This window comes from Chaetodon auriga, chromosome 17, assembly GCF_051107435.1.
Source record: "Chaetodon auriga isolate fChaAug3 chromosome 17, fChaAug3.hap1, whole genome shotgun sequence".
Classification (NCBI taxonomy): domain Eukaryota; kingdom Metazoa; phylum Chordata; class Actinopteri; order Chaetodontiformes; family Chaetodontidae; genus Chaetodon; species Chaetodon auriga.
In genome coordinates, this window is record NC_135090.1 from 19,148,807 (window position 1) to 19,164,198 (window position 15,392).

The 15,392-nt window shown below is 46.6% G+C and overlaps 1 protein-coding gene across 1 annotated transcript; it reads left to right on the plus strand.

The window, feature by feature from the left end:
• Positions 1 to 373: 373 nt before the first annotated feature.
• tmem170b (transmembrane protein 170B) lies at positions 374 to 13,665 on the plus strand. The gene is made up of 3 exons (XM_076754636.1): positions 374 to 889; positions 7,402 to 7,572; positions 10,209 to 13,665. The coding sequence occupies exons 1-3, from the start codon at positions 712 to 714 to the stop codon at positions 10,337 to 10,339; spliced, it is 480 nt and encodes a 159-aa protein (XP_076610751.1). The 5' UTR covers positions 374 to 711; the 3' UTR covers positions 10,340 to 13,665.
• The last annotated feature ends 1,727 nt before the right edge of the window (positions 13,666 to 15,392 follow it).

The following is a 15,392-nucleotide window of genomic DNA, read 5'->3' on the forward strand; positions in this document are numbered from 1 at the left end:
TTATGTGATATATATCATGTTTTATATGTATATTAGTTTAGGCACTTAGTTTTGATTGGCTGACTCCTGTTCTTACCAGTTGGAAAACCTCGTGCCACCTAAGCTAGCAGCCACACGTAACGGTTCTTGTCTGTCGCTTAGCAACCACATGTTTGGCTGCTGGTCAGCCAACTGTTGACGGTATAAAAAAAAAAATTAAACGAAATCTTTACACGCTAGAAAAACGTGTTATTTTTATCCAGTCACAGCACAAAAGATGAAGATTATCGTGATAATTAATATTTGATTTATAGCCTTTATGTAGATCAATGTGATTACGTTGCAACGTAACAATTTCCACGCACATTTTCTGCGCAAACACTGTCCTCTCTTTTGTTCCCCATTCATGAAGCGACGTCAGTTTCCCCGAAATGCGTCGACGTAAATTGCGAGCCCCCTCACAAAGCGGGCGCCTGGCCCTTTAAGGGTTATGTAGCGGGGCTAGCCGATGTAGGACGAGCCGCCCGTGCGTCTGTCTGCCTGCGCTCCCGCTGCCATCCCCATCATGGCCTCCACGCAGCCGCCACCGACACCACCGAGGATGAACCGACCAGCCAGCGGCCCTTCCCTTCCCGGAGCGGAGACGGACGTCAAGCCGAAGCAGAGGCACCGGTAGAGGCGAGCCGCGCCGGGGAGAGCCGCCTCACATCCCATGCCACCCCGGTCTCCTCCATGCCTTCGTCTAAAGCCAAGTACAGCTATTCGATAAAGAGGGGTGCGAACCCGGGCGGCGGCGGCGGCGACGGCGGCGGCAGAAACATGACAACGAACAGGGATTATTCTGTTAATCTGTCGGTGCAGCAAGTGCTGAGCCTTTGGGTGCAAGGCACGACGCTGCAGCACTTCACAGGTATGCGGAATGAATGCTGTTTTCATGTCTTCAGCTGTTCACACACAAGTCATCACCAGCAGCAGCAGCAGCACGCACGGTGCACTTACGGGCGTTATTTTAAAGCAGACTAAAACCTGCTTCTGTGATATTTCTCTTCACATGCTCGGTGGGCAGAAAGGGCAGAGCCGCTTGCATGAAAAAGGGAGCATCTGTACCACCTCAGCCCCCCCTCCGGTTGATGAATGCCGGCCGGGCCACAATGAAAAAAAAGCCACTCCTCTGTCCACGCGTGCGGAGTCAGTAGATGACATGGAAATAATCCCAACATGTGGCTAATTAATCTTTCTGCTGCGTGAATGCGCCTTGACTGTGTAGTAAATGAAGTGTTGCCCCCCCCTCTCCTCCCTTTGACTTGCAGTCCAGCAGTGAAGGGGCAATTAGAGGCAGCGTCCTCCTCTCCGGGCAGGAAGTCTGTCTCGGATGGTCTAGACCTCATAAGTACTGAGGATGAGTTAAAATCAATGCTTTTCTCAATGTAATTTTGAATGGCTGGGCCACGTATGGGTATTAATAAGCTGTAAATATGAGGTTGGAGCATCACGATGGGCTGTAGTAAGGTGCCTCCGTCTCAGCTGATCTTCTTGTTCCTTCTCCTTTTCTTTCATGTGGACATGATGGATGACGTGTCCACAATAGAGAGTCATTCACAGGTAAAGGTGGTGATTCACACCTTTTCTCGAGGTGTGTTAGGGAGCTGGATGTGGGGTTTAAACGCGGTCATTAAGTCCACATGAAGTGGAAAAAAAAGAGTGTAGGAACAAGAAAACAGCGTGTGGGCATTTTATCATTTCCTTAACAGGCAGGCTGAACTTCCTCAGCAAGAACTTGATGCAGAAGAAGAGTGCTGGCCAACATCTGGCCCAAACATTTCCATCCTGTTCTCACTGCTAAATGAAGGGGAAAATAGCGATGTATACAGGAACAACAGGGCTGCTCTGTGATATAAACACGAGATTATAGACATTCTTGAATTCCTCCCTGCAGTGAGAGTGAAGCCGAGGCGGACATGTAGTCATAGCAGAGTTGGCACAGACCCGTCTTATGAAAGGCAGCTGACATCCTGTGTAGAGAGACACATCAAGCAAGAACGTGAAAGAGGTAGTTAATGATGTTGACTCAGCAGGAAGCTGCAACGCATGTACAAGTTTGAGGAAGCAGAGCTGCAGCGGCGAGCAGAAAGCTGTAACGAGCTGACGCCCAGCTTTTAGAGCGCAGGGTGCATGAAACTGCCATCCGATCCCCCTCAACCCTACAGCTCACCAACCAGATGAAAAACGACCTCCTGAGACATAAGATAAGGTCAGGGGGAGAGTGAGCGAGCCTTGAACAACAAGAGCAAAACACTCCAGAAGCAGATGTAAACTTTTCAGATACGTCAACCCCTTTGCCCTTTCTTTGAGGCCCCGGGGAGTCGCTTTAACAAATAGATTTCCTGTTTAAGTTCGTGTGCTCGCAGCAGTTTCACTTCTGCAATGAAAAGACCGTAGTTTACTTTGTGGTTTCCAAATATAATATATGTGCACAACGAGGCAGACTTCATCGAGTTGGTTCACCGACGTGAAAAACATATCCGCATGGGTCGATAACATGCATGTAGAGTTTTGGTTTCCGGGTTTTAAAGTGTCAGTCTCCACCCGAAAACAATGCAGGTGAATGACCCTGTGTTAAGGAAAGATAGATCAAAATGTCTTTCCAGAGACCATTTCCCTTTTACTAATTCACAGTCCTCACTGTGAACAGTTTGGAAGTAAACACAGATGTGTTTTCTTGTAATTTAGGTGAACTGACCCTTTAAATGACAGCAACGTTTCTCTTATTAGCTCTAATGTTTGACCCAGGTTTGCTTTGCTCTCCTGGTTCTCATGTGAACATTAGCTATTGGACGATATGACATTTATGTCACATTATTTGTCACTTTACCTTGTTGACGATAAATGTTACGCTAAATTTTTCAGGTACATCACTACACTGTTTTCTTTCTGCTGTAACTTCCTGTTTCGGTTCACTCTCAATGCTCACTTCAACCCCGTTTTTAGCTTAGCAGCCAGCTGGTGAACACAGCGGTGCATTTAGCAGTCAGATATTTATCTCTGGAGTTGGTGGAGACCAAAGCGGAGCTAAAAGAAGAGCTAATATTAGACTTACGTTCACCAGGTGGACACAGACAGGACTCTAAATAAACGCTAATGTTGCTTCGTGTCTGCTGGATGTGGAAAGCTGCACGCTAACATGCTCACCACAGTTTATGAGGTGATGACGTGTCATTGTTATTTATTTTTTGAAAATGGAGGTGAGACTTAATTTGGTTCTGCAAGAGATTCACTATGTTGGTACTTCTGTAAATTCAGTTTATCATCCAGCTTTATAGTTAGAATAAAGTTAAATTATGTCGCACCTTTCCAAACCTCACCTGGCTACAAAAGCCCGCTCCCTCTTTGTCTTGAGCCGGGACTACAGTCTCACTGCCGGCCAGCCTCATCCCACCTCCCTCTGCCTCCCTGTTCCGGGACAGATCCATCATTCTTCCTCCTGATGGATGAACTCAGCAGCCCCGCAGAGCTCCTGCAGTCCTGCCACTTTCACTCGTTCATGTTCTGCAGCAGCAGCGTGTGAGCTCGTGCGAAAAACTCTGACCTCTTATCGAAGCAACCAAAAGAAGATGATCCCCTGCTTTTTTTATGCTTGAGTGTTGACGGGCGAGCTCCAAAGCTGCCGTGCCGACAAAGACCGCGATCTGTAGTTGCGGATTAGCAGAAGTTAATGCCGTGCTCTGACTGTGGTTCGGCCGCTCGCATCTCTGAACATGACACAGCACTCGAGTGGAGCACATCTCACCCCATAGGTGCTGTTTCTGAGCTGTGACCACCTGCGCTGCTGTCCCCTGAAATTAAACGTTCGCCTCGGCTCGACTTAAAGAATGACCTGCCAGGAGTCTTTTCTATCGGCTGCAGTAAATAACGAGCCACGTTTTTCGGCTGGAACGTGTCACCCGACTGGTTTTCTCTCTCTGGTTGTTCATTTAGATCTCACTCACGTAACATCAAGCTTGTAATTCATCCAGAAGTGCAACAGAAATCCCTTTAAAGGAGGCATTTACATTTGGTTTTGGTGTTGGTGTTGGACCCCACCCATCAGTGACTGTGCTCAGCAAAGGTGGAGGAAGTCTTCACATCACTCACTCAAGTAAAAACCTGCACTCAGAAGCATTATGATAAAAATGTACTTAAAGTATAAAAAGTACTCTTACAGCAGAAATATGGCACCTGTGACCTGTGAGAGATTCATAAACACCTGAAATCTGACAACGCTTGGATCAACATTGGAAACCACTGGTTTAATCTATAACAATACAAGTTCTTATCTTATTTTATGTGAAGTCTTAATTTGAAAGGTACCTAGTACCTGCATATGTAGTGAAAAGTCTTGTCTTTGGAGTGGAATAGATGGATAAAAGTTGCACGAAGTGGAAATACTCGTCTAATTTCCGCCTGCTGGTGCTCGGTCGTGCCGTTCACGGGACACGACAGAGGTGGACTCTGTGGGACCCGTCCTCCCCGTGGCCCTACGTGCTCCTGAGCTGAGCGTTGTGTTAATCCGTGCAGGATTAAGTTGGGCGACAGATGCCCAGTCTGCGCGACCAGGACCCAGCCATGGATCCCAGCGGGCGAGGGAGGGATGTCGCGGCTAACCCTCATTTTAGGACATCCCTGCTCACTCCAGCGTCACTCTGGGTAGCGTTTAAAAGGAAAATGCGTAAGATAAGATAAGATATACTTGATTGTCCTCGAGGGGAAATTTGATTTGGGCAGTAATACCACACACAGCTGCGATCAACTTAACTACAACACATAGATACATACAGAAGGAGCTGAAGGGACGTGAGGGAGCTGTAAAAGCAGCTCTAAATGTCCTAAATACAACAGATTAGTTCCAGGTTCAGTAAATGTGTTGTTCTGTTCAGGCTCAGGCTGATATCAGGACTAATAATAATAATAAGCCTGTAGCTTTATTTTTGTCCTGAATGAGCCGAGATTCATTTGGAAAGAAAAATACATGAAGAAGAAGAAAAGTCTTCTGGCTAATGAAGTAAAATAAAGTTGGTAAAGAGTGTTTTTATGTTTCAGTTAAACCTACACGGAACATCTTTAATATTTTATCATTAAACATGAATAACGTTAGCGCTGACATTTGTCTGCAGTATTACATTTGAGCAGTTTTATTCAGATTGAAGTGAACTGTGGTTCTTCTGTTAATGTCAGATGATCTGAATCAATGAACAGATTGATGTTGAAGGTGTGTTGCTGTCCAGTAAATAAAAAAAACCTTCAGCATAAAACACACCTGTGGTTCTTCACTGTAAGGCCTCATTCACACATAAATCCAAGATGGCTACCCCCGCTGCCAGTCTTCCTACATGAGCTTCTTTTGTAGCGTTACGTATTTGTCAACAAGAGAAACCAGAAACAAACTACGTGTTCTTCCTTTTACATGAGCTCAGCTGATTCCGTTTGTGTTAAAAGTGGATTTTCTTTGGTTGTCTCTGCTCTGGATGGTGGCTTTGCTGCGGGTTAATGACGCCTCTGTACTTCTTTTATTGTAGCTCAGAGTTGCTCCCATTCGGCTGCTTGTAATTACGGCCTGAACTGTATGACCCGAACTTTGCATAACGGCCCGTGGGAGCCTCCTCTCTCCTCGTGTCCTCTTGAGACACATTTAAACTCCCGGGACATCCTTAATGATGTTGGACCTCCATCGATTCGCGGGTGAAGGGCTGGAGGATGAAAGAGCGAGGATGTGAGGGAGCATCATTAGCAGAGAGCATCCACCGCCTCCTGCTGCTCCTTCCGTCCGTCCCTGTTACGTCCCACTGTCCCGTCACTCCCTCCTCTCTTGCTGGACGTTGATGCTTGAAGAACGACAGCAGGGCGTCTCTCTGTGATTCAGCAGCCTGATCTAACGGCGTCCGGCCATGCTGGACAAAGAGCCGCTGTGCTCCTGCGCCGTCACGTCTCTCTCCGCCCGGCTCGACAGCTGATAGCCGGATCAATAAGTAGATGGCGGCGCTCATTGACTGTGGTGTAACTAGGTTAGATGGATATGCCGAAGTGCTCCCTCTGGGCTCCAGGAATACTTTGTAATAGAATCGTGTCTTCAGATGTTTACACCACAGAACAATGTCACATGTAGTGTTTGCATCCTGTAACCCAAACACATTCCTGCGCTCGGTGTCAGGCGCTCCTATCGACGCCGGACGCCCCCTTCCTCAGTCGATGCCTTTTCTTCTTGAATAATCTCATGGCCAGCTGGCTTCTCCTCGCTCCCACAGTGCCAGTGGTTCAAAGCAAGGCCCCTCGCTGGTGAAGTTTGATGAGGCTCTTTATGTAAAGCTGGTTTGTCTGACAGAAAGGAAGAGAGACAGAGGAGAATGAGGAGGAGGAGGAGGAGGAGGAGGAGGAGCAGAGAGCCTTTGAATGGGGCTGACCTCTGATTTGGTCCAGCTTCTATAAAGATGTTTGCTTTTATTTGTTCCGGTGAAATCGGTCATTAAACTCTGGTGCCTGATCTGTTTCCTCAGCCGTCACTGCTGCATGTGGTGGAGCTCAGTGTATAATTACTGTTGGCAGTTTGGGAATCGAACAAATTCAACATTTCTGATTCCTGGTTTAGGAAAGTGGAATCTGCAGTCCAGCCGAAGATGTTCGGTACAGGTAACTTTAAGCTATTGCTTCAGATGACATCTTCCATTTACCGCTCAGCGTGTGGCAGCAGCTCGTCTGAAATCTCACTCGGAGCCGTTTGATCCGTCTCACCTCGGGTCCATTACCGCGGTCGGCTGCGTCCTCGATGAGCCCTGACTTGGATTGTGGCGGCTGCAGATTGAAATCCTCCCTCACAGGCGTGCGCAGCTCTGTTCATCCTGATCTGTAGCGGCAAAATGCTCCCAAACAAGCTCTGTTTGGTGTAAATCTGTGAGATGCATCAGGACGGAGCAGGAGAGCATTTCTGTCTGAGCGATGAAATCTCTAAATGTGCGCGACAAGGACGGTGTGTCTTTACCTGTCTGGGGAGGAATGTTTATTCTCTTCCTCGCTATGATAAAAGTCCTTCAGCATCACGTCCTCCTCACTCCATCTTTAATTCAGTGGTGAAAGATTTGGGTTTGTACTTAACATAAAGTCTGAATAAAGGAATGAAGGTCTGAATAGAAGCAGCAGAGGCCAAGATGTCTTTTAGTCCTTAGCATGGGCCAAGCTCTGAGAGCAAGCTGGAGCATACATTTCCCACAATGCACCTGGATATCATCTTTGATTAGTCTCTCCCGGTTTAGAGGCCAGAACCAAAACAGCCTGGAGCTGAACTCTGTCTAAAGCTGTGTGTTCATGAGACGTGTGGAAATCAGTCCTCTGCAGGTTGTCTGTCCATGTTTCCAGGCTGTGTCTCATCAAACCTGTGCTCTGTCCCCCCGTCAGAGATGTGGTACTGGGTGTTCCTGTGGTGCCTCTTCTCCTCGCTCTTCGTCCACGGGGCGGTGGGGCTGCTCATGTTGGTCATGCTGCAGCGCCACAAGAGGGGCCGCCTCATCACCCTGGTGCTGGTCAGCGTGGGTTTCCTGGCCTCCCTGTCCGGAGGCGTCATCACCAGTAAGCCCAGTTACTCTCGTTTTTTATGTTGTTTTTTTTTTTTTTTCTAGACCTCAGCGGCTTTCAGCACCCAGTCAACCGAGAAGAAGACGGGAGGTGGCAGGGAGGGGAGGAGGGAGGTGGAGGGAGTTTGTTTGTTGACTCCTGTCAAACAGAGGAAGACAGGAGCTGACAGAGAGACAGAGAGGGAGAGATTTCAGACTCGTGTGTTTTCTTGTCTTCCTTGCTCGTCGGTTGATGAAGCACAAGAAGCTTCAGCTGCGTCTGATGTTAACAAAATCAGACCTCACAGTGTGTTTGACTCAAATCAACACCTCCGTTTAGTCAATGTGATGATGGTTTTAAGGATGACTGTTGGTGCATTTACAAGGTATGGACATCCAAAACCAACCCCTACCGTTAAAGACTCTAATGTTAAAGTGATGTGGATATATTGACTAAACATGTGAGTCCTGTTAAACTTATTTTCTTCTTATTTATGTATTTAATCATCATGATGTTATAGGTTAAATTGCGCTCAATTGTGACTGTTTTCGTACTTCTGAACCAGTCGACTAGTCTAAGTTTAAATTCAGTTTAAGTTAGTCGTTAGAAACGTCCCCGATTTAAACTCTCAGCACACACTCAGACAGCTACTCCAGACAGAGTTAGTTTGTGTTAATGTCATTCATTTCTTTTAGTTTATGTACTCAGTCACACTATAAACTGGCACTGAATGGAGCCTTAAAGCGGTGCACTCGGCTATAGACTGTGAATTTGTCAATTGCGTTTCCAGGGGGAGTCTGACGAAGAGTTGCCGGCCTCAAGCTAGAGAGTAAAATTTAGGAAAAACAAAGTCAGTCTGCTCCATCAATCTTTAAAGTCGTTTCTCACAATGCAGCGAAACCCCAGATCTGGAGGCCTCGGGTTTACTTACAGAAGTATGAACAAATGTATTTTAATATAAACAGAAGATTTGGTTTAGACAAACCAAACGAAATGTGATCTAAGATTAAACAAAGAAAGTCGTGATCAGACTTTTTACTCCTGCTTTAATAGTGTTGAGGTTCAACGCAGCCGCGCGTGACGACAATCCAGAAATGGTCTGATGTGGGCTGGTAAATATGGTTGAAAATAATGATCACGAACAGTATTTTCTATTATACATAAACTGTCTCATCTATCCCAAACCTGCAAAATCACACGTGAAACAATCAATTTAAACTCTTCAACTGTGTAAAACAAAAATGGCACGAATGCATTTGGCTTGTTTTTCATTACAATTTATAAGATAAGTCCTAAAATGATAACATTAATATTGTGTCCCGGTTCAATCTTTATTTTCTGTGTCTCTCTGTGCGTCTTTATCGCTGCCTGTTTTCTGCCTGCGCCCTCCGGTTTTATCTTTATTTGTTTGTCTGCATGCGTTCCACGGTTTGTCCGTCTATACAAACATGCACCAGATATTATTCAAGCCTCGTCTTTCATTACCTTCCACTCACCATAACAGAGCGTGATCGCGGGGTTTGTACACAGACCTTCATCTATTTGAGCGTACGGCAGGATGAATCACTCTCCGTCGTAGACGCAGGCTGACCCCCGAAATAGAAAGACGCTTTATTATTAATGTGAGGCAATCAGGGGGAGAGCAGACTATTGACTGCGAGCATACACCCCTCAGTCTCACCCTGCGTGTGCACTCCAGCCTGGATCACACTCCGCGAGGCGGGACGGAGCGAAGGCGGCGCCCTCAGCCGAGCAGAAGTAAAGAAAAGGTCACGTAGTGTTCGGAAGAGACATCAACCTTTAAAGTCCCCGAGTGCTCGTCTCAAATCCTGAGTGTCCTCGACTGAAGCAGCAGTCAAATAACAAACTCCACTGTTATTATCTGTCAGAAATCCAGTTAAACGGTTTAATCGGGACTGGTGTCATCACATTTTGACTGTTTTCAGCATCTGTTATGTGACACGTTTCTGAGTGAAACGCATTATGTAGATGGAGTTTAGTTTTAATGGGCTTTGACTGGATGTGGGACTTACAGGACTGTTGGTCTCAACCCGCGTTATCAGATCAGGAGGTGGAATTGATTAGAGCACAGTGAATGGAAACGTAAACATCTGTGGGCTGCAGTTTGAGCACCACTGTGACTTTAAATATTCCTAAACGCTGTCTGCTGGACAGAAATCTCTCGCGTTAAATAACCAAAACTGTTCAAAATGGGGCAAAAAGTTGTGTTTCCATGTTGGATCCCATCGCTTGTTGTTTAAAGCTGATTGAGAAAAAGACTTCAGGGCCTTTAAATTCATCTTTATCTGTGTTTTGTTTAGTTTTGACCAAAATCAGGCTCCTCTGTTTCAGCCTATTGTGAGGGCGAGCGTGACAAACCGTTACAGGGAGCGCGGCGAGTCGACATTTGACCGCTCCGCCGTCTTTTGATAAATATTCACGCACAAAAACAGTTTTTGTGCAGAACGCTGGACTCCCGGCGGGAAGCTGCGCTGACGGAGGGAAAAGACGAGGACGGATGTGTTTGTCCTCTGTGCTCCTCGCTGTGAATGGACAATCCGTGGTGATGGTGACAGGCCGTGACAGACGGCTGTGTTTGTGCGCCTGCCCATCTGTTTATTAACGCTGCTGATGTTTCTTTTCTCCTTCAGGCGCAGCGGTGGCGGGGGTGTACCGCGTGGCGGGGAAGGACATGGCGCCGCTGGAGGCCCTGGTGTTCGGCGTGGGCCAGACCACCCTCTCTGTCGTCATTTCCTTCTCGCGCATCCTGGCCACCCTGTGAGGCGAAACCCCGGACGAGCTGGAGGGCGGAGACGACGGCAAATGAGTCGAGACTTTTGGGCGCTCGTTTGTGGACGGAGAGGAGGCGGAAACTGCTCTGGACCTTTGAGGCTGGAGGCAGGAGAGGGCGCCCCCCAGTGTCTCTGCTCTGTTACTGCCACAATCACACTGCAGCTCGGAGGGAACTCAATGCAGGCCGGTTGTCTTCGTGTCAGAGAGCAGCACCGGGCGGAGACGGCGCCGTCCTCAGCGTCTGGACTTGAAAGCCATGTTTCGGGTGTTACATCACTGCTCCACGCCAACAGCCTTCTCTGGGACGTCCAGATGCCTTTGTGGCCACTGACTCTTGAAGGCTTTCTGTTGCACTTAATGGGAAAAAACTCTTTTTTATAAACAGCAGTTTGACGACCTGTAACGACGATCTGATGATCAGAACAAAGGTTGAGCAGTGAGCGGCGTTTGAGGGAGCGACGACCCGACAGTCTTCATCAGCAAACACACGTTTTCTTCAGCGTCAAACGTCGGCCTCGCCTCTTCAGTACAGATTCTCACCGTCATTCCTTTTCCTTAAATTGTTTAGAAGCTGCACCGCCCAACTCGCGAGCAACATGCAGCTGTGAATTTTGCACTTTGTAAATGTTGGAGACGCCTCAGAGGTGTGAAATCAGTCGAGGTAGAGGAGGAAACCAGCATCAGCGCTACGTTCGGTGTGTCCTGTTGAGATGTCGATTCATTGAGTGCCAACGAGAACTCCGAGTCAAAGGAATATTCTGACACGCTGGGAAATGTGCTCACTCATTTTCTCGCCAAGAGTTAAAGAAAAAGATGCCACTCTGAAGTCTGTCCGGTAAATGTGACGCGACAGCTGGGAGGCAGTTAGCGTAGCTTAGCATAAAGACCGTAAACAGAGGGAAACAGCTAGCGTGGCTCCATAAAGCTCATCGTTCTTACACTTCATGTTAATCAGTGAGCTGCACAGCTGCTGATTGGTGGATTAGCTGTCTCCAATCTTTATGCTAAGCTAAGCTAACCGTCTCTTGGTTCCATCCTCATGTTTGCCGTACAGACACAAGAGTGCCGCCCCTCACAAATACTCCCTCACAGCAGAAGTCCTGGACGAGCCTTCAGAAGTGGTTCAGCTTTGCTTCAGGTCTGGTTCAGATCAGGATCCTCTTATTCGGTATTTTCAGACAAACTATTCTGTGTCTGTGAGTCCTGATGCAGATTTTCTGTAATAATGTTGGAATCCAGCCTTTCTTGGCCCGCCTGCCACAGCGTAACACCCCCCCCCCCCCTCGGTGGAACGCCGTCCCTCCCAGGAGAAGGTCAGACAGATTCTGCTGCTCAGACGGCCATTTTGCTATGGCTCCCTCTTTTCTTTGTTTGGTTTATTAACCCATGTTCCTTAAGTTTAACTTTGCATATTGCACTGAAATGAATCTGCCTTGTTTTAGCACAGCGTGCGGTGAAACTGCTCCGGTGTGACCGATCCAGTGAAGCAAACCGTAAATGATCATCCATGAAGAAATGTGCTCGAAGCTACTGTATTTACTCAAGCTAGGTTATCGCGTTGATGCATTAGTTTGAGATCTTCACTGATAGTATTAAACAATAGAAAGATACACTGATTTTATTTAAGTTTGATGCTCTTTACCCATAAATCCTCCCCAAATTCAAACAGATTGTCTTGTGTGCAGCTCCGGGCGGGAGGAGTTAGGTTGTAATGCCAAAGTTTCACTCACGTTCTAGCTTTATTTATCTCATTCGTCTCATTTTATTAATATCACAGCCACGATTTATTTGTCTTGTTCAGTCGTAGAAACGTTTGCACATTGGCTCGGCCATGAAAGGACCCCCTGACTTCAGAAAACCACAGCTGATATGAATTTGACAAAAATAATGGATGTTCGTGTCGTTCAGTGCGTGTGCTTGTGTGGTTTTGTAGCGCTAAAGGTAAACGCTGTGTATTTATAGGAGTTATGTAATTGACACAACTCACCTTCAGTACCAGCTGAGCACACCAGAGGGCGATGTTGCACAGAAATGAAGCAGCAGCAGGAGCCTGAATGCCTGAGAGATGATTGTGGATTTCAAAATGATGAAAGTGCTGCAGAGTGTTTTGATACAGACATTTGACAAAAAGTGTTTTCTAGCCCACTTTTCCCCAAAATTGAAGTAAAATTAGAGAGAAATCACCCGAATCCCCCTTTTTATCCGCTCTGCACATCGTCCATAATACCCGTTTGAATGTTTTAGCCAATTTCAGGGACCAAATGTGAGTTGCTGCTGATGACTCACCTGCTGTCGAAGCAATGATATCTCTGTGACGCTGTCTGTGGGGCAGTTTCTGCATGTTTGTATGTTTGGTTCATAGGACGTGTGTCGTGGCTGTACTTGGTGTCGACCTGTGCGGTTGTGCATGTGAGTAGTGTAGCAGGATGTTAATTTATTTTCTTTGATCGGAGGGGGCTGCTCACATTCTTTAGCGGACCCCTAAAGCGTCAGAAGGGGTGAGGACCTAATCGTAAGTGACACTGTGTTCAGAGGAGCAGTTCACTGAGCAATGTCTTACATAACGTGTCGGAGAACTTTTTATGTGACGTGTGAGAAATGACTTCTTCTCTGCCGACTGGACTCAAGCTGTCAGATCAGTGCACTTCCTGTACATCCTGAGCTGTATATAGCCATAGTGTACAAGTGTAACCAACAGCTGATGTGAACAAACTAACCACTGGATAGTATTTTGATATTCACGCAGGATTCACACCCAGTGCCATGACCGCTCGTGATGAATATTGTTTTTTTCTGCTCCAGGTCTAATGTGCGTGTGCGTGTGTGTGTGTGTGTGTGTGTGTGTGTGTGTGTACTGCAATATCTAAGGAGCAGCAACTAATAATCCCCTCTAGACTTTAAATATGCCATCACACTGCAGCGAGACGCCCAGCTCAATAATCTTGTCTCTTTCATAGGCTTATAACTAAAGCTGCCCCCTCAGTCTACTGTCGTCCAAATGCCACACACACCCCCCCCACCCCCGGACACATACTGTGTACCCGCTGCAGTTGCATGTGCAGTGCAGCTCAGATAACGTGTGAATGGACTCTTCGGACAATCCAACAAGAGACAATGTTGTACAAAACCCAAAGTGGCACCTGTAGATACTGTACAATATGTTCTTTTTTAATTTTGTACCAGCCGAACCGCTGATATTTATAACTATTGCCTATTTATGTACAAATTGTTCTCCTGTACATACTCAACAGTCAGTTGAAATAAAAAATCTTTTGCAGTATAAACGCTCAGGAGTGCTGTTTCCGTTCTTCACGGCCTTCGTAGATCTGTGCTAACATGCGGCAGCAGTGACTTTATCCTCCTGTTCTTCATCCGTCTTTCACAGGATCCCTGCTGATAATCGATCGATAAACCTGCTCCTCTTCCTCTGCGCGCCTCCTCTGTGCTGATGTGGTTTCACATTGCTCTCCCTCCAGTTTCTCCTCACCTCCCTCCTCTTTCCAGTCATTACTTCGAGGTGACAGAGCACAGAAGAAGTTCATTAAAACTTAAATTTAGTTAAACTCAGAAGAAGTCGTCAGATAAAAAGCCAAGGTCTGTATTCAGCAGAGTACTTTGAGTTCCTCCAGATAATTTTTGGAAGGAGCGGCAGTATATCAGCTCTTTAAAGGCTGGAAAATCTGCCATGTCATGTGGATTCAATCCGATCCTGAAAGCAGCCATGATGGCGACCTCAATCAGCCTGAGAGTGACGACTTGAGTCAAAGTTTGGTCTGGAGCGCTTCAGAAGTGCTAAATTAACAGTGGAGGAACATAACTAAGTACATTTACACAAGCATTGTACTTAAGTACAACTCGATGTACCCATCTTATGCTACTTTGTACTTCTGCTTCACCTCATTTCAAGGTAATTTTTGTGTCTTCACTACATTTATTCAACAGCAATAGTTAGAAGTTACTTATATTCACACTCAATACATGTGATCAGATTATTAATTACAAAACAGCACCATGAATCAAAGCACCCAACAGTATAACAACACTAAGAGCATACAAGACTACAGGCTCTGTGAGGCTGTCGCTAATGCTAACGCTAACGCTAGTGTTTTAGGAGGAATCAGTTAACAGACTGACATCATCATCACTGGAGCCGTGATGCTAGCATGGCTAAAAACGATGTGAAAGTGTTACCGTGATGATTAACATAAACTCTCTTACAGTTGCAGTAAGCAGAGTCTGACAGATTTGCTGCACACTAAATCATTAAAAGCAAAGAATAACTTAACAGAACAATGAAGTATTTTACTTTTAAACGGGAGTCATTTCCTCCTCAGGAACGACCCATTCGGCATCGTTCCCGCGAATCCGCTAATCTGTCATGACTCCAAACTGGAAGCCTGACTGTAAATGTAAAGAATCAAAGTCATTAGTTTTAGTTACTGCTGGGTTCGGCCTCTGCGAACACAATCGGAGGCAGCATCAAGCTGGCACCACAACGCCCAGCCTGTGAATGCATCATTATTCACTGTGTCTCCGTTTGTCCTCTGGGTCACGAGCGTCATCTCCACTCACGGCTCGTCTCCTGGTGGCACCGGGGCGGGCGGAGACCATCAGAGGGGAGCCCACTCTGCTGCTGCTGCTGCAGCCCTCGTGGCCCAAACGCTTAACTTCTGCTGTACGTGCTCTCCTGCAGCAACCTTTTTTAGAGAGGCAAAAGCTGTGTTTTGTCTGCCCCGGGCGGGAGGAAGTTGGCTGTTTTCATTTGGTGGTATGATACCCAAAAAAAGCCTCCAGTACGTGATGTCTCATCATTGTAATGACAGGGGCAGGACCTCCTAGAACATTTTGATTGTACCCAAGACTCCATAACTGAACTAAACACAATTCAGACTCAGACACAATTGCTTATTCTCATATCTGATTTGACATTTTGTTGCTATTCCAGCCGTGTGATGTGCCTTCCTCCCTGGCTTGAAAGGATTTGCCCGCCAGCTACTTTTTCAAGGCTTTTTTGGATAATATATCCAAACCTCAGCACAGCC

What these genes read in the sequence shown, in the direction of transcription:
- tmem170b (XM_076754636.1), top strand. Translation starts at nt 712, where the DNA reads ATGCCTTCGTCTAAAGCCAAGTACAGCTATTCGATAAAGAGGGGTGCG. An exon ending in GACGCTGCAGCACTTCACAG is followed by an intron (nt 890 to 7,401) that starts GTATGCGGAATG and finishes TCCCCCCGTCAG; the next exon opens with AGATGTGGTACTGGGTGTTC. An exon ending in GTCCGGAGGCGTCATCACCA is followed by an intron (nt 7,573 to 10,208) that starts GTAAGCCCAGTT and finishes TTTCTCCTTCAG; the next exon opens with GCGCAGCGGTGGCGGGGGTG.